Source organism: Limulus polyphemus, unplaced genomic scaffold, assembly GCF_000517525.1.
Source record: "Limulus polyphemus unplaced genomic scaffold, Limulus_polyphemus-2.1.2 Scaffold7274, whole genome shotgun sequence".
NCBI lineage: Eukaryota > Metazoa > Arthropoda > Merostomata > Xiphosura > Limulidae > Limulus > Limulus polyphemus.
This window is the reverse complement of record NW_013672884.1, coordinates 1,458-27,196: the sequence shown is the minus strand read 5'-3', so window position 1 is coordinate 27,196 and position 25,739 is coordinate 1,458. Positions and strand designations below refer to the sequence as shown.

The 25,739-nt window shown below is 34.8% G+C and overlaps 2 protein-coding genes across 10 annotated transcripts in view; both read right to left on the bottom strand.

Moving 5' to 3' along the window:
* The window catches only part of LOC106474481 (40S ribosomal protein S15-like), a 13,067-nt gene extending 10,289 nt beyond the window's left edge, over window positions 1-2,778 (bottom strand). The window contains exon 1 of the mRNA XM_022402787.1: window positions 2,714-2,778. Within this exon, the coding sequence (XP_022258495.1) occupies window positions 2,714-2,778 (65 nt within the window). The remainder of the gene's footprint in view (window positions 1-2,713) is intronic.
* Window positions 2,779-4,153: 1,375 nt separating this feature from the next.
* Window positions 4,154-25,442, bottom strand: LOC106474482 (uncharacterized protein C3orf38 homolog). Of its 9 annotated transcripts, none has more exons than XM_022402792.1 (6): window positions 25,314-25,332; window positions 21,955-22,091; window positions 20,104-20,160; window positions 16,137-16,278; window positions 7,820-8,004; window positions 4,154-6,290 (listed from the first exon to the last, which is right to left on the bottom strand). In XM_022402792.1, the coding sequence occupies exons 4-6, from the start codon at window positions 16,255-16,257 to the stop codon at window positions 5,694-5,696; spliced, it is 903 nt and encodes a 300-aa protein (XP_022258500.1). In that variant the 5' UTR covers window positions 16,258-16,278; window positions 20,104-20,160; window positions 21,955-22,091; window positions 25,314-25,332; the 3' UTR covers window positions 4,154-5,693. The 9 variants fall into 9 exon arrangements, with proteins under 9 accessions (XP_022258500.1, XP_022258496.1, XP_022258499.1 ...); XM_022402788.1 differs by lacking the exon at window positions 25,314-25,332 and adding an exon at window positions 25,223-25,307; XM_022402791.1 differs by lacking the exon at window positions 25,314-25,332 and adding an exon at window positions 25,242-25,258.
* Between the last annotated feature and the right edge of the window lie 297 nt (window positions 25,443-25,739).

Below are 25,739 nucleotides of genomic sequence, written 5' to 3'. Positions count from 1 at the left end.
AAGTATATTATGAATATTTCCTAGAATTAGAAGTCGTTTACTCAAATTCAAATAGATCGATAACATTAAACTATTGGTTTTATAGCTCAAGGAAAGTGTGACCATTTTTGACCCATTTAATCAAAGATACAAACCAGGGCTATATATATATTACTTTGGTTATATTACGTATTAAATAGATGGGGGAAAGACTAGTAAATTAGTTTGAAGAGTGTCATACTGGACATTTGTTGCTAGTGATGACGTAAGGGGTCAGTGCTTGGAGTCTTTACTTTTTAATAGTTTATTAATTACCTATGGGTATAATTAGTGCATTACTAAAGTTCGCCAATGATATTAAACTCTCGGGTAATTTTAACAGGATTAAGAATCAATAAAGGAACAAAGACAGCTAGAATGAAGTCAACTTAATAGTTTTCTGGGTCATTTGTTTGAGTAAACAGCATAGCCTCAGAATAAACTAAATATTTCGAAGATTTCGACATTAAAATATGGTAGAATATATGTATGGTATGCTTTATACAACACATTTCATTCTCCCTCTGTTTATATTCATCCTCAAGTCGACAGTTAAATTCAACTTCAAAATCAATTAACTTTTCTCTTGCGACATGATCAAGAAGCATGTTATCTATCTCTCAGAAGAGTAAACATTAATACACATCATGTATGGCATAACCTTCAAACAAAGAAATACAAATTACAATAGTTCTTGTCATTTTGAGGTATGGTTAACACTTTGTTGTTTGTTGATCTGATTCGGCTCTGAGACATATCTTCAGGGTCTTGAATTGTTGACTTAATAACAGTTGTTGATTCCTTACAGACTCAGTTGTAATGGCCATGTTCCTTCTTTCTAGTATCCACATGTAGGACTTCTTATTTCATACTGTCTGTAATCTACAGTTCTTTGCAACAGATTTTTTGAGGTTACACTTGAAACACCCATTTACTCGTTCTTTATTCTTTCCATTCTATGTAACTAGCTGTTTGATTAATTCTTTAAGTTCTTCTAGACTATCATTAGGTGAGTTGATGTTTAAATACTACTGTGACTTATAGATAGTGCCTTTAATAGTTTATCTGCAACTTTCATGGATTCAAGCTCTAATCAAATTTGTACACCTACTTTCCTTTGACCCAATTCTCGTGTTTTTGTCCGTTACAGCACCTATAAGTTAGTCACGTGCCAATGAAGCCATCATTTCAAGACAAGCATCTGGGGTAAGTGGGATATCCACAAGTAATAATGAATTGTGGTCCAGCACTCAAGTGAAAGATGCTCAGGCAAAATATTTGACATCAATTATTCAGCAGATCAAGAATAGTGCAGAAAAATCCCCATGAAAATAGTCACTTTATATGCCCTAAGACAAAGTATTACTTGGTACAGTAGGATTCATCAAGCCTTCAAGGGGGAAATGGGAATATACCAATAGATATGAATAACAACCAAAGTTGGTACTTCCACAGTCTTTACATTCCAAAGTACTCCTTTACCTTCACAGTCTTCCAATGGCTAAACACTGGAGAGCAAAGAAGAGAGGGAAAAGATATTTATATTTCGTTGGAAGCCAGATATTTGTATAAAACTGATGTAAATCATGTCGTTAGTAAAATGCGCCATGAAAAAAACTGCATGAGCAGGTACAGCACTGTGTTGGAGCAACACATGACGAGAGATGCTGTTGAAGCATTTGGCCTCTGCCACAGAGAAACAGTGAGAATAAATACATCATGATTGCATGTGTGGACTGTTTCATCAAATGGCCAGAGATATATGCTATTTCTAACCAGGAAGCAGAAACTCGTAAATGATTTTAAGATTTTGGTGCCTATGGAGCTTCACTCAGATCAGAGATGAAATTTTGAATCCCCGTTGTTAACAGAAAGGTGTTAGATATTTGAATCAAAAGCGTTTCACCCATCTATTGATGCTATGCCACATATATACTTCCCATAAAGTTAGATTATATTTCATTGTAATCTATGAAAACATAAAAAAAAACTTATTTCACAGCATAAAGCACAAAAAAGGTAAGTCTCTTTTATTTATTCTGCAGGTGACCAAGGTGCAGTTTTGTCAGATAGTTCAGAGGTTTATAAGACTGTTAAACAAACTGCATTATTCACCAACTTGTACCTTTATGTAAATGAACATCAGAAAATGTGGGATCAAGACTTGCACTTTTACTTATGAAGTATTGAATAGAAGAACAGAAGCTACAGGCAACACAACACCACCATTGATGTTTGGGAGAGAACTTAAAGTGTCATTGTACCTTCTGTACTGATGTCCAAAGGATAGTTACTCAGTAGATGCTTACAATGAATATGCAGAGGAACTAAGGAACACGATTGACTTTACCAGGGAAAGACTTAAATCTGCTAGTGATAAAATGAAAAGTTTTGTGTTGGTAATGCTGACATGACTGAATTCCATCATGGTGACATGGTATGGCTGTACAATCATCACTGCAATGAAAATAATTAATGATGCAGTATACATAATCCAGAATAGCAGGTGGTCTAAGTCAAAGGTCATCCACTGTAATCATCTTGGAAGTACATTGGTGAGATAATGACTGAGTAATTTCAGAGAATAATGTTCTTGCAGAAAATAAACCTCCTGATTAGCCCAGGATTTCTATCATGACTACTTCGAGAAGATCACCAAGAATAGATCAACCTGTGGGTTCCCTCAACTACCTACCCAGGGGAAAACACCCCAGTGACAGGACAGCAAGTGACAATATAAAGGTCAAGATCCCATCCCATCTGTATACTATGGGCCTCAATAGAGAAAATCACCAAAACAAATTGGTTAATGGACAGTTTAGTAAACTGTATTATTTGTGTATTAGGATTGTTTAAAGGACTTTACAATCTAGGAAAGAGCAGTGTTATGAGCTGTCTTTTTAATGTTTTAATTGAGATGTTTTCTAGAGAGAGCTCGTGATTAAATGACATTAGGATCTGGAAAGTTAAGAATTGAGAAGGTTCATGTATTGATGTAATATGTAGAAAGAAGAGTACAGTATATAAATACGAGCTCAGTGGCAGTCATTTAAGTTCAATGTAAGAAAGATTATTCAGTGATATTGGTTAGAGTTATTGCATCTATTCTGTTATTCAATTAGTCGGTGAGTAACATGTTTGTTTATCAGTCAAAGCTGATTAACTTAAGCATACATCTCGCAGTTTAAGTTCCAATGTTGTATTTGAAGACAGGCCTACATTTAGTTGTAGAGATCATGTATAAAAGTGTATTTATGAAATTAGGCCTACAAATGAACGTGGCTATAGCAAACATTTATTGAGGAAAAAATAATTTTAAATCATTACATGGACTGGATTTGGCATGATTTTTACCAAGTAATCCAAAGGAACCACCCAACGATAAAATACATTACAGCAACACAGTGATATAGAAATGAGTTGCAAAGTAGAGATGCTTAGCTAGATGTAAAGATTTTATGATGAGAGATTGAAGGTACAAGGAGCTGCTAAAAGCAGCTCGATCTAGGGGGGGTCTGCCTCTCCCAGAATATAATATAATAATATAATTTACAGTTGCTACAAAAGTCAAATATGTGAAAGTTCCGACACCCGTATAATATATAAGTACATATATACACACAAACCAGTATTTGTTATGCACATAAGGGCTAATGATGTAGGGGAGAGGAGCTAATTGATAATTATGTACAAGGAACTGATAAAGGAATTTAAAGAAAAAGGCAATGATAACTTAATTCTGTCAAGGATAATGATAAGACTGAATTGTGTGGATTAAATTATAAGTAGGCCACTAGGACTAAATGCTAATATGTAAGGAGGAGTAGGTTGGCTGATTGGATTTGTGGGATCAGTTCAATGGAGTTTTTCCATTTTTCATTCCTAATATGGTTCTTAAAATATGAAATTTATGTTACAGAAATAAACATTAATTTTCTTGTTTTTTACTCTAAGCTTTTGTAAATGTAAATGGTATTTCTTACACACTTTATTATGACTAATCTTTAATTACATTTAGCTGATTTGGGATATAATGCAAGTCACATGTTTGAGAAATTATACATCCTAATATTGCAAATAATCCAACACGAGTTCACAGTTGGGGTATAAGACCTGTGAGAGAAGTTACAAAATATACTTGAATATCAATTTATTTTAAATAACATTTTTCCTAAAAGTGTACAAGTTTTGTTGTAGAATATTGGTTTGTAACTTGCAATGAAATACACAGTATCATACTTCATAAAATACTTTGGAACTGAAAATTACATTTCAAAAATTATCCAAGACTCATAATCAAATATAAAGAGCATTCAAGCTTAAAAACAAGGATGACTAAATATATTTTTATTTGAAAATACAAAATATCTCTCAAAACACTGGATTGTTAACTAGAAATAATAATCTAGACCATTTTATGGAAATTTAATGAAGTTACTGTGGCTCAGTTGTTTTTTTTTTGCATGCACACACAATGAAATAATGACATAACACAATTTTGAAATACAAACTATCAAAGGCTTGCATGTTTTGTTTGTTTTTTAAACTGTTTAGTGTTTATTACACAAGCCCATCGTAAAGCGACCTAAGATTAGCAATGCTATGCCACAGATATAATTCCTAGAAAGTTAAATGATATTTCATTGAAATCTATGAAAACATAAAAAAAAACTGATTTCACAGCATCATCATAAAAAAAGGCAAGTCGTTTTATTTATTCTGCAGGTGACGAAGGTACAATAAAACTGTTAAATAAATAGCATTATTCACTAACTTGCACATCTTCTGTTGTTAATACCTCCTGACAACACCATGATGAATTGGTAAATGAATTTTTAATACTGTATAGCATTTACATCCTTTTTAACAATTTCACTTTGATTATAAGAAAAAAAAGTGAAATCTTTTATCCATTAGCAACATCTTATTTTACAAATTACAACAGTTTTAAAGCAAATATATTTTCAACTAATGATACTTTATTTATGTGAATTCCCATTTGTTGTATTTCTTTTTTCTCTCACAAATTTAAAACGTTTTGATCAGTAAATCAAAAGATTTTTATGTAAGCCACTATATTATGATCTAATTCTTCTTCAGTCACAAAGATAGAAGCAATTTTTATGACACTGAGCCTACTTGATTTATTTATCTTTGAAAGTTGTTACTTTTCAAGTAATTAGAAAACAGAAAATATGGTTCATTATAATTTAAGTAGTTTCTGTTTGGGTCACTACTACAGCATTTAGATGCATCAACATTCAAAGTAAATCAATGGATCTGTCAGATACAGCAAGTTACAAGTTATATCAACTCTTAGTAAATTTCTGGTTTAAGTTGCAGTAGCATGTATTAATGAGACTTCTTAGAATTATGATAATCACGTATTTGGAGATCAATTTCTTTCCAAAGTTTGTGTCATAACATGTTATCACTTATGTTGAGAAGTTTAATGATGAAAAACATTGTGTTCAGGAGAAAGAGACTCTGTAAAATGAATCTAGTAATTAAAACACTGGTACATGAACAGCATAGATGACACTCCACGTTAAAAGTTATAGCCATCTTTTAAGTTTCAACAAAATAATACAAAAAAATCATTTACATTATGCTTTACTGATATACTGATGCATACTCTACTTATATACACACATTATGAAAAAGAAATCAAGACATTATCTTGTTAGGTATACAGAAGGATATGCTGGAGCAGGAAGAGATGTACGAGATAGAAGTCTTTCTCCAAGCCGGAGAGAAAGAGACATAAACTTTATTCGCCACCGATCATCAGTGTGAGGGTCCTGAATTAATCCAAAACAGCTGTCAAACAGTCCAATACAGTTGTTATTACGATGCACCACTCCTCCAATAGCCAGCTTAACTGGGCCATGAGAATCTTGAAAGCAACAATTTTCCTGTGATCCAGAATTTGGATTAAAAAGTAATTTTTCTGTTTGGACAAGCTTCCTCAGAGTTTGATATACTGAAACATCCCCTAGAATTTCCTCTTCTATAACCTCATTTAATACAGAGATTGACAAATTCAATTTACATTGTGGCCAGAAATGATGGGGTCCAAAACAGTCATTTGAAGACTGTACTTCCTCTTGATGTTTGTTTAAGAGGGTATAAAACCACTCAGAAAACTTTTCTGCCATTTTAAGCAACTGATTGTTTGAAACCGTTGAACTGTTATATTCTTCTATTTGGCCTTGTGACGGTAATGTATTATATATTTCTGTATTATCCTCAAGCATTTCAGAATCCAAGTCCTGAAAAAGAATTGAAATATACTTGAAGCATAAATTTAAAATGAAGTTCAATAACTGAAGTTCCTAGTTCACACATAAAAAAACTTAATTAGTATGATTTTTGATGTAACTAAAGTTCCTAGTCAAGACACAAAAAGGATATATATACTGATATAATTTTTGACATAACTAAACTTCCTGATTCGTACATAATAACACTATATACATTAGTATGAGTTTTGACATAACCAAACTTTCTGATTCGTACATAATAAGACTATATATATTAGTATGATTTTTGACATAACTAAACTATTCTGCTCAAAGGATTTAACCCAGGCAAGACAACTGATCTGCCACAAAATTCAATACTCCCAGAACATGGAAGGCCAACAACTGGATGCTGTTATTGTGAGCCTAAAAGAAGAGTCTGAGAAGAAGAAAGCAGAGGTCAGAGAGCAAGTATCTTCCTATTGGTTGATATAAGAAACACAAGTTGTTAAAATAGATTAAAACAGGATGTCAAGACAGCAGTAAAAAGACGGTGGCAGGCCTAGCGAACTGCTTACATCTAGAGGACAGTGTTGAAGGTATCCATAACTGCACCTCACCTGGCTAGAGGGGTATCCATGAATGCGTGTAAGTATGAACAAGGTGAAGCAAAATGGATGCTTAGAGTTGTGTGGAAACATTTGAGCTAGTTCAAGAGTGAGACAAAAAAAGATGGAGGTAGAGAAATGAGAGAAAACAGTGGAGCAAAGGATATTCCACTGATTTGCCACAATCCACTGAAGAGGACATAAAAAAAAGACAAAACCAGAAGGAAAATGAGAGATACAAAATCTCATGCATAGGAAGAAAAGGAGACATGAAAGCTTTTGAAACCAAAAGCTCCATAACCATGTCCCAAAATCTTGTGGTTGATTAATAGCAGAAATCAAAGCAATATAGAAAAAAATAAATTTATATCACAAGCTCTAATCGAAATCAATTTTAAGATTTGTATCTTTCTTTCTTGAAATCAAGAAATGATGGTTAGAAAGATACCTTTTTGAATGTTAATGTTAACTAAAAGTAGAAAAAATAATCGCAACAATTCAATAATTCTTAATGAAAAGAGAACACAACTAAACATTGCAGTGCTGAGAAAAATATAAGCTTTTAGTATACACAAAGTATTCAAGGTGAGCACTGCTAGTAGAGGATGTGTCACCTTCATATTAGTGATTGTGATTCTAATACTGATTGTAACATAGACTGCTGCAGTACATGTTATGCAGAGGGGTGGGATTTTTTGTTAAAATGCTTGGTGCACATGCAGCAACTTTTCTGCAATGGCACGAAGTGTTATCTTTCTACTCTGTGGAGATGGAGAGCAGCGTTTCTGAAGATGCTTTTACCTTGGATTTCCTCTAGCACTATTCTATTCCAATAATAGAAAAAAATGAACCACTGAGACTGATTAACAAATAACTTACAAAAAATTAAATATATTTTTACAAATTAAGTTTGATTTTCACAAAATAATACTTTTCTTCATACTCTCTAACCTCTGGTATAACTTCAGAGTTCCAATAATTCAGGCACGCTTGAATGAAATGTCGTTTCTCTCCATCTGGGTTGACACTTACACCCTCGGACATGAGATAAGAAAATATTATTTCCTTTTTGATTTTTCTACGTTTCAGCAATAAAACTGCTCTATCTGTAAACATTAGGATTGAACGTTCTGCATCTAGAACAAAACACAGATTAAACAATGTACATTAAAACTAGTTATTTTAATGCACATAAATATGAGAGTTAATTTCTTTTAACTTTAGATGTTATTCTCTATAGTCATAATACTCCATATCTTCCTGTACAAAACAACTTGGGCTTTGAAAAAAACAGCAAGTATTAACAAATGGTTTAAAGTACGAATATTAAATATCTGTTCAACAGCTAAAATTGAAATTGAACAGAGCAGATAATAAAGTTTAGTTATTTATGTAACCTATAGTTCAAAACAGATATAGAGAGTGCATACTCTACATAGAAAAAATTTTCACCATATTGTGAGAGGCCCAACTAGGAAAAGTACGCTATGATAGCTGACCTCTAAGTCAAAGCAAGGAATTTACTGCTTGTGTAGAGACCATTAACCTAAATATGGATATCCCTAATAATACTTTGAAATGCATGTTCCTGGGAATCATACAACGATGCCTAATGGAGTGGAAATTTATAAAGCCATTGTGAGTACAGCATGAGTTATTACAAAAGATAGAATAAACAATATGAATGTTGGAGTTACAAAGAATCGAGAAATTATTTAGAAACAGTACCAGAACTAAGTTTAAATTGGATACAGACCTGTCAACATTAAATTTTGAAAAATAGTAATCCCTACTGGGACAAGGAAAAATTGCAAAAAATGTAAACAGAAGTTATAATTTTCCTGATTGAAAATGTATTTACGATAGGTACTTCCCTCTGCTCACAAGATTAACTTTTTCTAATTTTGTGCTGCCCTCTATATGCAAACTTTTTCAGAAACATATGCCACAAGTCTTCATCCTCCTTCTGTTGGAATCCATAGTTCCAACACATCTCTCATGCAAATCATCATGCATCACCTCTCCACCAATAGGAGAGCACTACTATCGCATGATGCATGTTACTCACTCTATGCATCACTACTGAACTATCAGAAGATAGCGAGCACCAGAAGATTGTGGGGTGGGTGGGTGGGGTGGGGGTTGGAAGTACTTATCAGAAATACATTTTCATTTAGGAAAATTATAACTTCTGATAAGGTACTCTCCCTCTGCTTCCAAGATTAGCTTGAATCTCACATTGAAATGGAGGACGGACAAGAGTGAGAGAAGCACAGGTATATCGTGCAGAAGCATCTGGAGGACACCCCCAAAATGAGAGGAACAGATCAGATGATCTGAGGAGGGGTACCAAACCACATCTGAGCCAGGTATCTCTTTGCCATGAACATTGACATGATCAGGAGGACCATACATGGCAGAACATTAAAGTGAGCACATCAACGTGGGAGGGGATAGTTTAACATGATCTTAAACAGAAATCAGAATCACTCATACCCACGATGGAAGTGGGTAAGTGAGAATGTGTCACACGGTGTAGAGTGGCTAGGGAGTGATGGACCTTACTCAGTAAGTCAACTACATCCAAAACCTCACTTTCTGGGTACCAACATCCTTGCAAGGGTAGGATGAGGAGGATCATACTATCTTTACCTCAAGTTTCAGAGTCAAGAGTGAACCTAACATTTGACTCCAGGAACTCACAGGGTAGACTTATGCCAGGGATGACTAATGTGTCATCCTGAATCTGAGGGAAGTCCATCACATGCATTCAACCCCCGTGACAATGAAACCAGCCTGAAATGACCTCAGGTCGGTAACAACCTCGTCACCCAACTAGGGAAAACCCAGAACAGAAGTGGAAACAGGCCACATAGACCTTCTGTAACCCATAACACAGAAGACAAGTTGAGAGGGGAAGATGGACAACCTGAAACTAGTGTGAGAACTTATGTGATTGGTTCATTCGATCTCCGAAACCTCACTTACTGGGTACCGACATGCATGTGAGGGGGGGAGGAGGGCACCCAATTGGAGGGGTGAACTGCATTTGGGGTCTCAACTCCGGGAAACAGTCACTCATCCGGAGGATCTTGTAACTCCTCTACACCGGCAGAACACCACCACCACCCTACTCTGAACTGAATGGTTATAGCCAACTTTGTGGAACTCATACAGCAGGTTGCTTCCACTGTCAACCACCCCAGTGGCTTGGAACTAGTAAATGGCAAGGACTCCCGTACTCCACTGGAAAAAAGGGGAGGGGAAGTGCAGTGGAGAATCCAGAGGGACTGCAACACCTGAGACAGTGCAATGGGTGATCAGAAACCCTAATCTGAAAAGCAGACTACACCAATCCCCTTCTGCTTTACCCATGCTGTCCATGGGTGGTATGGTCTGAGATAGGCATATTAAAAGGCAATTATCACAAGGAATTTACACTCTTGGGAAACACCCCATCTCAAGGATGAGCGAACATAGCCATGGAAAATATGTAAGAATCATCATGGCTTACAGTGTGGATTTGATAGCAAGATGTCAGTGAATGGTTATAGCCATCTAAGTGGAACCAATTCTGAGTACAGACAGAATACCTGGTCGGGCACCACTCGCCACAGAGCGGGATCCAAATTGAAGCTGAAGCAGGGGCCCCTGAAAGAAAAGAAAACATTAGTGAAGACTTACCTCATGTCACAGCCATGTCAGTCTGTAGAATAGCCACAGGTGGCAGGCGATACCCAGAGGAATCAGAAACAGCGATGTGGTGTAGGTAGTGGGAGATGAACGTGTGCAGAGTTGTCCACATGCATGACTGTAGAATCTTTTCCAATGGCCAACTAAGACAAGAGGCAAGGGAGAAGGTAAGGTGATGGATTTGATGTGAGGAAATGGGAAAGAGATTACGCTGGGAAGAAGACAAGGAGGAATAGGCCAACTGGATCAAACATTGAACCCAATTGGTAGAGGTAATCTGGGAAAGATCACGAGAAGAGGAAGGTTGCCAAAAGATAAAAAGGCTGGAACGAGGACCCCAGAAAGGAGGCCATGCAATCAATATAACAATGGAGGGCACGGACAGGAGAGAGGAATCTAACTGGATCAGGATGAAAGTGTAGATAACATATAGAGAATAGGCGGATAGGGTAAAAGGCATACTGACCTTCTCGAGCCACAGAGGTCTTGGGTAGGAAAGCACGATCCATATAAAGGATAACTTAGGAGGAGTGGTACAAAGTCTTGGTAACATCAAAGGCAAAAATATCCAACCTACAATACCCACAGGCCAGGAGGAAGAGGAAATATGCCTTCAAAGAGAGGTGAAACAGGGAAAACATAGACAGAGGCTCCAATGAAGGTAAAATTAGGGCATGAAGGACCATGTTAATGTCCCAGTCTGGGAGAGATGGACGCCTTGGTGGTTGATGGAGCCCAAAGGAATGGATCAACATGGAAAGGACAGGGGAAGCGAAGACCATATGGAAGCAGGAGCAATGGAATATATGGGATAACGCAGCCCAAAACCCCAATATCGAGGAGACTGAAGAACGTCTCTCAAAGAGTCACATGAGAAACTTGGAGATATAGGCAACTGTTGGGTGAGAGGCCTGGAAACCCTGAGTCAATGCCTAAGAGCGATAAATACTCCATTTGCATTGATAAACAGCCAAAGAAGAAGGATGAATAGAACAAACAAAATGCAAAGCTACCCTGCGAGAGAAACTGGAATTCCTTGCCAAGGACCTGACAAAAGCCAGGAATGAAAGACGATCAGTTACGAGATTAAAAGCACCAGGTACATGACACGCCATCAAATGAATGTGATGTGTGTGGGCCCAATAAAGAAGATCCACAGTGCAAACACATAATGATCTGGATCTGGTGCCACCTTGGTGACTGATATAAGCTACCATGGTAGAATTGTCAGTGGCTAGCAAGAGAAAGAAAGTGATCCAAAGCCTGATGCATGACCAGGAGTTCGGGAACATTGATGTGAAGAGAACTCTCCTCCACAGACCAACGACTTTAAACTTCCTGGAGATCCACCCAGGCACCCCAGCCCTGAAGGGATGCATCCGTGAACAGATTTAAATCTGGCTGCAGAGGAGGAAGCATGACCCCTGCCGTCATGTAAACTCTGTTCATCCACCAATGGAGATCGTCTACAAGGGATGAGGGTAAAATATAGAAGTATCCAAGGGATCCCAGGCCAGGTTTCATTGATCATGAAGGACTCATTGAAGAAACTGCATAAGGGCTCAGCCCAGGGGTATGAGAGGGGTGTTACATATTATAATTTCAAATGAAATTGAGTTAACTGATAATTTAAATTTAGTAGTTAAATTGTACTTTGAATTTAGTAGTTAAGTAAAAGCCGATATATAGTCAGTTTATGATATTTGCCAACAGGATTGATACACACAGTTTGCTTTATTTTAACACAAATATGTTTTTATATACACATAACAGTACAATTTACAATAACAATTATTACAAACAATGATTTATAAACAAAAGCACATAGCTTACTCTGATCCATGGGCACTCACAGAAATATTTTCAGGGGGGGGGGAGCAAAACATGTATATAGGGGATCAGGTTTTACAATGCAAGTCAACAGACTAAAGGAATGTGTGTTATGTGTGCTTAAATGCAAACGAAAATTTACAGTTTGAATAATAAATACTCAAAACATTTAGTTTAACTATGATGTTACGTTTACGTCATAATACGTGAAATGTAAAGGGAGAAGTGCCCCCTCTTGCTCCTTCCTGTGGGTGCCCATGTTCTAGTTGGAACTTATTATTATGTAATGCACTGCACACACTGCCAATTGTTTAATTGTGCTTCTGTAAATAATTTCGTCTATGGTTATTGAACAGAAATTGTAGCTCTTAGCTTTTCAGCCAAGATATCCAATTTAATGCAGTATTTCGTATAATGGTTACTTTCTGCTTACCCAACTTCAACATGTCCATTATTGGCTTAGAAAGCATTAATAAGCCTTTTCATTTTGTTTTCAGTAGAACAGGGAAGATAGTTTTCTACTGTAAATGCCAGGATCTGTCCTGCTTGAAACACCTAACCTTGTCTTCATTATTTTTGTATGCTCATGAAACTGTCAGGTTTTATGTATGGGTTGGATTTTTTACAGTAGGTGTCTTTGACTTGTTATCGATAAGTTTCAACAACTAATAAACAGCACACAGTCCGCTTGTTTTAAAATAGTATATTTAAACAAGTCAACCGTATATACAAATGTTCATTGAACAGTTGCATCCAGATCTTTAAATAATTATCTCTTTTTTCGTCCAAGTCCACACAGGCTAATTCTATTACTTTAGAACACAATTTGTCAAGACGAATTATTCTTCCTGCTCTGTTATTACAATACAATATCTGTGATAATTTCACTTTAACAATCGCCACTATACGCTTTTTATGGCTAAACTCACAATCACACAGTCTAGAACTACCTTGAACTACCTTTTCGACGTATATTTATACCCCCACAGAGGTCTAGAACATTACAAAAACTACAAGATATTACGATGCATTAATACTCAATTTTTAAAAAAGGAGAAAAACTCAGATGGTTCTAGTAACATGATGCATAACTATCCATCAGGGCAAGTTCAAGGCTAAGAAGAGCAGTCCCACCAAGAGCTTGGCCATTACTGTGAATGCTCTGCACCATTTGCATGAGAAGACACACTCTGCAATGGCTTTGATGGATTGGAAGGATATCCTAACAGACCAGATTGTCAATGGCTACATTACTTAAGTGTAAGATATATTCATACCCCCACAGAGTTAGTTTGTATTGCAAAAAAAGTTAGAAGTTTCCAGAAAAGGAAGAAGTTTGCAGTGTCAGTTACAGTGGTTGTACTATATACAGAGTCCCCTCTGAAGTAATTACATTACACCAAGCTTGGGCTTTACCACGTGTAAAACAGCAGGCAAGACAGCCTGGTATTGTAATACAACTCCACACTGGATATCAGTGAATGGGCAGGGCTTACCTGATCCTTGCATGAAGTTTATGCTACAGCCAGTGCCAGTGATGTCTTCACTCATAAGTTACTGTGGAATGAAACACCAAAGTAAAGGGTGTGGGTAACTGGATCACTTTAAAATGAACAGCCAATATCTTGTAGAACATTTGAAGTGTGAGAGTTGAAAACAACAGACGGCCCAATGTAGAAGTAAGAATGGAGAGGATTTCAGCAGAAATAACCCTCAGGGTTCCTGTGAAGAGCCTCTGACAAAAGGTGAAAGAAAAAAGGTACTTTAACAGGACCATGAGGGTGAGATGAATACGAGAAATTGTGCTTGGGTAAGTCGGACAGGGTAATCTGGGTTTACCCCCCAAATAGGGAGAACTGACCTCAACAAAGGAAAAGTCTGCCCAATGATGAGCAAGGGTGGACTTATCTGCTGTCTGTGGAGGATGAGGCATACTAACTCCCTCCCCTCTTGAGAGGTAAATCGGTCCATAGGAACCCTAATATTGGGGAATGTGGAAATACTAAACAGTAGCGGGAAGTTGTTTCATGTAATAGGGAAAGTCTAGGGAGGAAGTGGGGCAGAAGTAGGCAAGAGAGGTTAATATTAAAATATTAACTCCAGAACTGTGAAGTGCAGTAAATAAAGGTAAGAAAATATAAAAATGAAAAAATTAACCACTTCAAGGTAACTGAACAATGTAAAAAAGAACGTCTGAACTCGACAGCTGTCAACCAAGAAGTAATGGTTCAGTAGTGGCATGCGTAATGTGACAGTAATGCTCTCCTATTGGTGGAGAGGTGACACATGATGATTTGCATGAGAGGTTGTTGGAACTATGGATTCCAACAGAGGGAGGATGAAGGTTTGTGGCATGCATTTCTGAAAAAGTTTGCATATAGAAAGCAGCACAAAATGAGAAAAGGCTAATCTTATGAGTGGAGAAAGAGTACCTTATCAGAAAGGGTGTCGCTACTAATTATGTTTTATTTAATACTTACTAATTACAATGTGCTACTGACTAAGAGCTCTGTAAGTAGCACACTTGACTTTCTTTAGGAAATCATCTGTAAATTCTTGAAAGAAACATGATTTTTCGTGCCTTCTCCATCTTCCTTATCAGCACTAATTCTGAGGTGCTGGTGTATAGTAATTTTGAGATGTTTTTTTGATGTCATTCTCACCCCTGTGAGAAATGTAAAAATCACAAGCACAAATTGTACATGTTACATAATTCATACCCTTTGAGGATGATACAATATCATTGAACTTTTCTGAATACGCACGCATCCCTAAACTTCTGATCGCTATAAACTTTTCTTTTCTTTGTTGGAGTTAATGGGGATGAAGTAGAACCATGTTTTTCTGATATTTTCCTCTCAAAAAATTATCAGTGCATTCTGAATACTCACTACTTACACTCTTTTTAATAGACTCTTTCAAGCATTTCTAAAATTGAGTCGCAAACGAGAGAGTGGTGAATTATTTCCAGAAAATTATTAGTAGGAAAAAACGTTAGTGAAAAAATTACAGAATTTCGCATAAAATCATAAAATAGCACAACAATTTGTACATGCATAAAATGAAAAATAAAGGAACAATTATGTCTACATTGTAAGAATTGGCAAGTCTGTGGATATAACTAAAAAATAAAAGCTGTAGCATTTGACCAAACAGTCAGTTAGTCTTAGTTTTTGTAACTGCAATTTTTACTGTTTTAAAGTAATGTGTTTTGTTCTATGAATTCTCTGTCTCTATACCTCTGATGTACATTACTTTGAGTTCACAACATACACAAATTGCTTTGTAACAGGTTTACTACACAAGGGTAAACAGCATCTCTTACATATAACTATCTCCTTGGAATACCAGACCTTACCAGATGATCTCATTATCAATGAACAGAAAAGTAACTAATTATTTAACAAATTTCATTCATTACTTATTAATTAACAGCAGTGTACTCAAAATGTATAATTATGGTTTCCGTTGTTGTTATATGTATACATACACATATGCATAATTTAAGTTTAAATTAAAAGTATGGAATCATAGGCACTTCAACGAATTTTACAGAATGTGTTCCCCATGCTATTATTTTAACTTGAAACAAGTTTGGATTAACAGCAGGATTAACTCAACCTTCTCATGCTTTAACAGCACCATAATCAGTCATGTATCTCAAATTAAGAAAAGCTCCAAGGCATATATGGTTCCAGACTTTCTGGACACCCTGTAGAATAAGAAAAAAATTATCTGAACATACCTTGTCTTGTCTCAACCTTCACCATACCCTTTGTAGTGGTATAAGAAAGTGAATAAATGTCATCAGAGCTAAGCCTACTCAGTATCTTTTCCAGACCCTTCTTCTCTTTTGCAGTTATCATTGTGAAGCAACTTAGCCACAACTGTAAAACAAAACAGTTATTTTATGCACAGCACTACATAAATATAACATAAATTTTTACAACTAATAATTAATCTTATAATTGTGACAAAAGGAAGAAAAAATCAAATCTGTGAGAGTAAACACAAAAATACTGATGAATTTGTAAACTGAAAATCTTGTAGTAGCCATTAATCACTTCTGCCACTGTAAGGCCTCTGTAAACAAATAAGTACACAATTTTGGAGTCAATGTTTTCGTTTTTAGTCCAATTTTTTTTCTCTCATTAGGAATCAGCTTTTGTGAAATTATGAACATTTAACATATCTGATTGGTCACTGAAGCCATCAATGCTGAAAAAGTTAAAGTATGAACAAAATCACAATTGAAAAAGTTTGGACTCCAGTACATATTAAATATCTTGTAACTATATGAAAGACACTTAAATTTTAAAAATTATAATAAATATGACTATCACTACATAAAATTCTTTTATTCCCAATGCTTAACCACATTAGCTGTATAAAGAGATATATAATACAAACATATCCTACAACTGAAAAAGACAAAGAAAAGAGGAACGTTTCTTTTAGTTTTTTGTATTAAAATATAACATATTAGGCTTAAGAATAACAATTACAATACATAGTTCTATACAACATCAGCCTTATCAAACAAAAACAAACAAAAAAAGGTTATCTAAAATCGACAGATGTTAGTCACATTCAAGCAACATTTGCATGTACTTTGACCAATAGTAACGATACTTTTTTTTTCTCAAAAAATTGTTCTGTACAAAAATTTAGAAAGCATAATACCATACTAAAAATTTCTGGCTAATATTTAAGTTATTTTATAGTAACATCTTTTATGTTTATTGGCCATTTTTTAAAATTCAGATACTTAGAAGAAACTTCACAAGAGAATGATAAAGAAACTTTTTCTTTTTAATCTAAGGCTAAGAAACCTTTTAAATTTTTAATGTAATAATTTAAAAAATTGTGATATGTGCACTTCGACCGTACTCAATTTTATTAAGTTAGTGTATACCAGTTTCCATTTCACAAAATGGAAGTTGTTATTTTACCAGAACGTTTTATCACTGGTTGTTTGCTTGCTTCATTGCTTACTGATTCTGCTATGTGCTAATGTAAGTCTTATAGAACAGACATTATTGTCTTACTGGTTTAAGGGCTTTTTTTTGTGAAGGGATCACAATGACACACTATTCTATGTCAAATGGAAATTTCAGTGGAATTGTAATTACTTCAAATTGGATTGTCTGTTGGGACATAGTGCATGTTGCCTCCTACTTTCACACCAGATATTCTTTCCATATTATACAGAGTTATCAAGTAGTGTCTTAGTACCAGCATTGCTGATTTGAATGATGTAATACTGGTATAATTCTTCCAAAAGAGTGGCCAATTCTTCATTATCCTTAAATTTAATACTGCAATCTTCTACTAATGATTCAGGAAAACTTATCATCAATTTCTCAGTTTTTGCATCTCACTGTACCTCTGTCTCTGTGCCCATTCATGTAACAAGCTTGTTCATTTGTTTTACAGGAGGCATTCTTTATTATACCTGCTATTGTGTGGCTCTGTAGTATGAAGAACTGAATAGTGGCCAATGACACCTTTTCTTCACTTCACCTATCCAGTGTATAGGTTTTTCTCATAGTGAATACAGTGCATGTGCACACCAACAGTATGTTTAAGTGGGCACATCATTACAAAATATGCAGGATCACACTCCATCATAAGGTGATTATCAAAAGTTAAAACCTCACACAGTAGACTTTGTCTGAAGAAAAGTTTTTCCATAAAACATACAGAATACTAGTCAAATATTTTCTCTAGCAGGTGCAAACCTTCCATTCACACAATGGAAATATTATTATATGGTAACAGGTTTCTGCTACAAAATGTACAATCCACCAGAGAAGTTATAACTGACTTTTGTAGAATATGAATAAGTGAATGTTACCCACGTTCGGTAGAATGTTCACTATCCATTTGCAAAATAAAGTAATGGAATAATCTGTAAGTTTCTGGCAGTTGTCTATGAAGTAAACTTTCATAAACTGTGATGTGATGAAGTAACTAATTCAGAGAAATGTTTCGAAGTCCATATGATGTATGTTGTGTCAAACAGCAGTATGTTTCTGTGAAATATATATATTCTCAAACGAAGTGTTACTTGTATAACTTAATCGACAATGTTTTTCTTGTAGATATGTTTGCAGGAAGATATATAATTCCAGTTTTTAGGTTTTAATTCTGGAAAGTACACTGTACTGTTACAGCAGTCAGCCACAGAGTTGCTGACAGACCACCAACTGAAAAGGTTCCAGATTGGTGTTGGAAGCAGTGCACTGCCATGGTAGCTGGCTGCTGAGCACACAAGTTTTAGTACAACAAATTTTATTTCTGTAAGAGAAGGAGTGAATATTACTTTATCCTTGACAATTTAGAAGTGTTATCAACAATTAGGACAAAGATATTGAAACAATAAGAATTGATAAATCCAGAGTGACTATCAAGTTATTCCATGAAACACATTAAAGTTCTGAAACAAATCTAGTTCTTATCATACAGATAAAAGTAAGACAACAAGTGCAAAGTAGGCCACAAACTGCCAAGATTATCAATGAATTAAGGTTTTGGTAAATGACAAAATGGTGTATAACTACAACACTGAGCCATGGAGTACATGCATAACTACTAGAATTAACTTTTGCTCTTGTAGGACAAAAATGAAATTAATGTTTCCGTCTTTTAGCAATGGTTATGGTCATTATCCATTATTCAAGTCTAGGAATTTAATGTGCCCAACAACAAATACCATAAACACCCATCTATACTGTACAGTAGATGTTTTGCCTTACATATTAGGAAAAACCAATATGCCCATGTATGGTGCACAGCTGACTAGTCTGTGTAGCAAGCGGTGTATTGTTGTGTTGATTAATAACTGTATGTGCATGTGCAAGTGAATACCACTGCTGTCAATTAATAAGCTGTATTACTTAATGAACAAACAAAGGTTGAACTTTTGATCACCTGTAATTTGTATATACGTGTTTTTAAACAATTCCCTGTACATAAAGCATAGGAGAGTGACTACAATTACATGTTATCATGAATGTATTGTAGCATAGAACAGTAAATTCATCTTCTTCTTTGTGGTTTATTTTTGACTTCCAGTAATCTAACTGTGACAAACAACGATTACAACAGAATATATGTTGAAGCAACATTCAGACAGAAAATTTTCCGCTGAAAGAATACTGTTCCCTCGTATAGTGTGAAAATACATGTGGGTAGTTATGGCAGTAAAGTAATGAAAGACTTTGTAGAGTACAAGCTATTGGCAGAAAATGTACAAATCTCCAGTAAAAACATAAAGTAGATGAATTGATATTTTCTTTTAACAACAAATTATACTTTCAACGAACTTATTCATGAACATTTTCACTTTGCAATTATGTTTCTGACTGGGGAAGGAATGGCATACTTGTGCATCAGCCAGTAGCCGATGTCACCAGTGAATATCTTTCGACCTAGAATGAGGAAAACAAACATTACCCACTCTTGGAACAAAACCACTCAAAATTTAACATTAAATACTTTTAAACACATCACAAGTCTAATGTGTACTTATTCTAAAAAGAATGAACATTTCTGACTCTCATTGAAGCTCAGTTCATATAATGTGGTCTAAAGTGTCCCTAAGCCTGCCTAAAGCACACCATCCACTCTCATAGAGTACTGAGACATTAAAACTCTTAAATTTAACATTTTTCTTAACTGAATATATATATATCATAAATGCTACTCACCTATCCACAGAACAGATAGCTAGAATCCCACATCAAGAAACTGGTGGAAGGACCAATCTAGATAAAGAAATTTAAAAAATGAGTTCCTTTCTGAGAATATAATGACAGAAACAAAAATTTATGGAGTGTGCCACCCACAAGGGGTGGGTGGGAACATATGGGGGCATCACTTGGTGGGATACCACACTCATATCAAGCAGGAAATACTCTTCACCAATACAAGTATTAGTATAAAGAGGAACAGCTAAAAGAACCTCTTGAGTGGTGCTAAATTGTCATAAAGATGGGCAGAATCTCAAGATTACTCAACCAGCCAGTATTTTTCAGGAGGTCAGTAGACTGTGTGTGTGGTTAGAACAACAACTTAAGCCATACAATATGTGAGAAATATCAAACAGAGAAAGCAGTGTAGGGATGAATCATTTCAGACCTGTGTTCCAAAGAGAATACAATTAACGGGTCATCTGCTTGATACCTAACTCATAAATATGCAAATTAGTCTGTCAGCATTCTATCAATTCAATGACAGTAGTGTAACTGAGGCATATGAATGGATAGGAAACCACACGACACCCATGAATTCAGCTACCATTTACATGGGTCCATCCAATTTGTAATGTATCTTACATACAAGTACTTAACACCCACCTCCAACTATACAAGTATTTGAATGTCAGTGATTACTCCAAGTCAGTACAACAGTGTTAGAACACTAAAATTACAACATTTTTTTACTTTTTCATAAACATGAACCAAAATTTCTGTGTGAATATATCTACCCGATTTAACTTTTAGATGCAAGTTTTAAACCTCGTGAAGTTTAAGATGTTGAATTTATCCCTTATAAACGCAATAGAGAGTGAGAAAATCCTAAGGGATATTGAGGATTTACCAGGACTGATCATTGGCAGCCAGAATTTGAACAACTTGCATTATGAGGAAAGAAGAAATTGAAAGTCTGATCATAACTGGAAAGATTGAAGGAAGGAGAGACTGTGGAAGACAGAGGTTGACTTTGGCCAAGGGTCTAGCTAAATGGATGAATGTATCAACACTGGAAACTCTATGTGCCTCAAGGAGAAGAGAGCTGTGGAAGACCATGGTCATTAATGTCCTGTTTAGTAATAGTACATCATAGAGAGAGCTGTGGAAGACCATGGTCATTAATGTCCTGTTTAGTAATGGTACATCATAGAGAGAGCTGTGGAAGACCATGGTCATTAATGTCCTGTTTAGTTATGGTACATTATAGAGAGAGCTGTGGAAGACCATGGTCATTAATGTCCTGTTTAGTTATGGTACACCATAGAGAGAGAGCTGTGGAAGACCATGGTCATTAATGTCCTGTTTAGTTATGGTACAGAGAGAGAGAGAAACTTAATAGGCTAACTTGAAGGATGTCATTTGTTGACTAAAAACTTATATTTCAAATTTTCACAGTACAAGATATAAGCCTTTGTCATGGAACTGCAGATTATGCACTGTAAGCTGAAGCAAACTAGACCTGATATTTTTCAGAACATTCTGCAATAACAGCTATTTGGCACTGATCTTAAACATTTAAAGCTCCTGTAGAAAGAACATGTAGATCCTATACTGGAAATCTTTGAAAACAAACAGATAAGACGATAACCTGAATAGACAGAGTAAGCAGCTACAAAGCTGAATCTATAATTGTGTTGGGCTTGAAACGCTTCTGTTCAAAGTAGCTTGCAAATCAGACTGCAAGAATAGTTTTCCTTGTGTGCAAATAATTTTTGAACATAAAATGAATTTTTAGGTGAAACTTCACCAGTATTTTTATTTTTTACCCAATATTTTTATCATGTATATATATACACACATACATACATCAAACTCTATTCTGTTCATTCCCTCTGGCTAAACGTTTCCAGTCAATATGTCAAACTCTTCCTATTGTCCTTTCCCTCTAACCTGAATTTTCTTTTTTCACACTGGCATACAGTTAACCAGCAGTTGAGAAGCTTCTGGAATAATACAGTGTAGTAATAAGCAGTTAGCCTTCAATGCTATCCTCTTTTCTAGAAAGCTGCACTGACTAGCTGTTCTAGAATGAGATCATACCAGTTCACTATTCATGTTATAATTCATAAAGGAAGTAATGTATTATAAGTGAACACTAGTTTAGTTAAATAAAGAAATTACAGTTTTGTAAACCTGCTTGTTAATGACACAATATTACCTTAGCAATAAGTGGAATTAGATGTACATAATTTGTTTTGAATTTCACACAAAACTACACAAAGACTATCTGACTAGCCATCCCTAATTTAGTAGAGATACACTAGAGGGAAAGCAGCTTGTCAACATCACCCATTGTAAACTCTTGGGCTACTGTTTTACTAATGAATATTATGACTGACTGTAATGTTATAAAACCCCACATGGCTAAAAGGGTGAGCATGTTTAGTGACAAGGATTTGAACCCACAACCCTCAGATTGCAAGTCAAGCATCTTAACTGCCAGGCTTCTAACTGTATATGATTACATATAATGACTGACTATAGTACATTACTATATGATGTTGTGTACTTAAAACAGAAGTGTAGAAACATCTAAATGAGATGAATGTTTAAAATCGAAAACAGTGTTGACAAAAAAATTCATCGGTCAACAACAACACCTTTATAACTTTCATCACAATGTGATTATTGTTGCTTCTAATTTTCATTGGTTATCAATGGTTAATATAGAAATATTTGCATTTACAATTTTATTTTAGTTTAACTGGCTGGGGTAAAGAGCACTGGTAGCCAATAGGGAAGTCCATTATGTAATTTTGCATTTTTTTGTGATACCAAGAATTTCCTAATTTAACACACTTTCCAAGATTAAGTTTTGACTTAAGGAGTGTTACTTTTTTAGTAGTGTAGTCATAGTTAATGTATGGAATATTTACCTTTAGTTGTGGTAGAAGCTGTAACATTTAAGGGGAGATTGGCAGTAGAAAATGGGAAAGCCTCTTTTTATCCCTTACAAAAAAAAAGCCCTGACATATCAGGACAATATCCATAAGTGTTAATCTATATTTGCTCTTTTATCTACAGTATGTACTGAAGATAGATGGGTATCATCACGTCCTGAAGAATAGATAACATGATGGTACTATTGTAAGCATAATCTTCTAACATTTCTCAAAAAGAATTTACAATGAAGATCTTACAGAAATAACAATTGTGAGATAACAAATAACAATAGCCATGCTAAGCTTACTTGGATTCCAAAATATAGGGTAGCTAGACCCATGGCATTTTAAAGTCAATGCTGTAAAAGGAAGGTTAGATCTATATGACAACCTATACTGTTAGTTGACTGCTACTAAATCAGTAGCATTAGAAGACTGCTATTAAATCACTTTTTAAAATTTGACTGTTTATAACAAACATATGGAAAACTATCTTTTAATAATGTAGCTATTGTAGTTACATGAGAGATACGAAACTAGATGTAGTTTCTTTGTTCATTGTGTAAGGTTCTAAGTGTATTTCATTTACCATTATGGTAACAATCTAACAGTGACCCTGTGTTTATGAATTTATTTTCCTCACCAAAACCTGAATGTCAATGAAGAAAAGGTGATATAGAAGCCTAATACATTTCTTGATTTATTACTTTTGCTACAGCAGTGATTATATATATATATATATATATATATATGTCATAGATATATTTTCATTTACACCAAAGGTAAAATTGAAAATATCATCTGTGACAAAGATGCATAATACATTCCTTGGTTGGCCGTACCCTCTGCTGTAGACTGTTGTTTCACCTGTTCAAAGCTCATCAGCACAGGTTGGGTCATCAAACCAAAGAAATACAGTTAGGTCTTTTATAATGGTGATGTGCCTATAAACTTTATGGGGATTTTAATATGGTGAGTTAAAAAAGGGCTCAAAAACCCCATAAATCTTAAAAACTGGCAATGTGTTGTTAATAATAAATAATACTACCAGCTGAGCTAATGTAACAGCATACTTTGTTTTTAACATGCAATTTTTCTTTTAATATACATAATTTACTTGTTCTGTCATATTTTAGTGATTGTTCATATTATTTTTAACTTTAAGTGCTTCATCAATATACCATGAGTTGCAAGAAAAATTGATAAAGAAAATTCTGGTTCAAGAACCCCTTTTATAATTTTCTTACTTAGACCTGGCTGATACTTTCTAAATGTTAACTCCACTAATCTAAAGAGTGTGAGGTGTTTCAAAATTCAAAAAGCTGGTGTCAGAACACTTAATGCTTATAAAGCAGCAATAGGCAACATAAATTCATTACTTATAATAGAAATACATGAACTGATTTATTTATAGCTCTGTGTATTATGGGTTTAGCTAATAATTAACAAAATGTTTGTTTTTAAAATGTATACAATATTAATAGCTCCAAATGTATTCATCTGTTAAAATAAAATTTAAATACTTCTACAAAACAATTTAGCTTGAACTTAGAAGTAGAAGTTCTAGAAACCAATAGGGTTAACAATTGTAATAAAAATCATGTAAGCTGCAATTTTGGTTATCACATTTTACTTTTAGTTTTAGGTGTATAATTATGAAATGTATTCTTTTATAATCTAGTATAGTCCTTAATTGATAATACTAATAGTAATAGACTGTGGAATTGAAATTAAAATTTTCGTAAACCATAACTTCTATTACTATTTCAAAATTAGTTTTATTTTAGCCAGCTGTTACTGTTAATTGTTATTCTCAGACTAAAACAACTTCAACTAGCTCTCGTACTAGAGAAGTGCTTAACCGGCTCTCGACGTTTAAACCCTAACCTATATTATTAGATTATACTTTATAAATGGTACTACATATCATAATGTACTTTACTGTTTTCTAGTTCTAATTTCTAAATCACATCCACACTCAATGGCATCGCGATACTTTTTCTAATTTAAATTTTAAGGCTAAGTACTAAACGTAAGTATTCCAAACGTTGGTTTCGGATTCCTTAACTCCCCGATAGATTTTCAATTTTACCATTGGTGAAAACAAATCTATAATATAATTATCAAACAGCTGGTCTACAATATGATATGAATAAAAACTTTGGCACAATGCCACAATATTATTAACACACCTAAATTAATTTAGGTTACCAAATGGTGAGTTAAAAAAGAACTCGTACTGTCGTAGTACTATTGAGGCGTTATGCTTGACTTAGGCCTAACCTTATCATTAGCGTCAAGTGCTTGAAGTTGAAGGGTTAAGTCACATTCGTCAGTAGCGATCCTAATAATAAAGTAAATAACCACCATGAAGAGACACAAAGATGTATACTCCTAATAGTTTATACAGCGAACCCCATGAAAATGTTAACAAATATAATAGTATAACACGAGTCGGAGCTAAATATGTATGAGGGTTATCATAATTTAGATTATAAGTATAATTTTGATTGGAATAACCATAATGGTTGACCAGTATTTTAAGTCATATTAAAGCGGTGTGTTGTTTGTAATTATTTTAGTAATAATAGGGCAAATAGGATTTTAAGTTTCATCTACAGAAATACTTAATACAGTTCTAAAAATGTTATAATTTCATTGTATATATCAATATTTTAGCCTCAACTGGAGTACTGTGCTATGGGTTTC

Bases quoted from the DNA above. Each gene is read 5' to 3' on its own strand.
- LOC106474482 (XM_022402793.1), bottom strand. From the start codon at position 16,257: ATGATAACTGCAAAAGAGAAGAAGGGTCTGGAAAAGATACTGAGTAGG. The intron at 8,005-16,136 runs GTATGTTCAGAT...GTTTTGTTCTAG, and splicing joins GAAGGTTGAGACAAGACAAG to ATGCAGAACGTTCAATCCTA. The intron at 6,291-7,819 runs GTTAGAGAGTAT...ATTCTTTTTCAG, and splicing joins ACTCTGAAGTTATACCAGAG to GACTTGGATTCTGAAATGCT.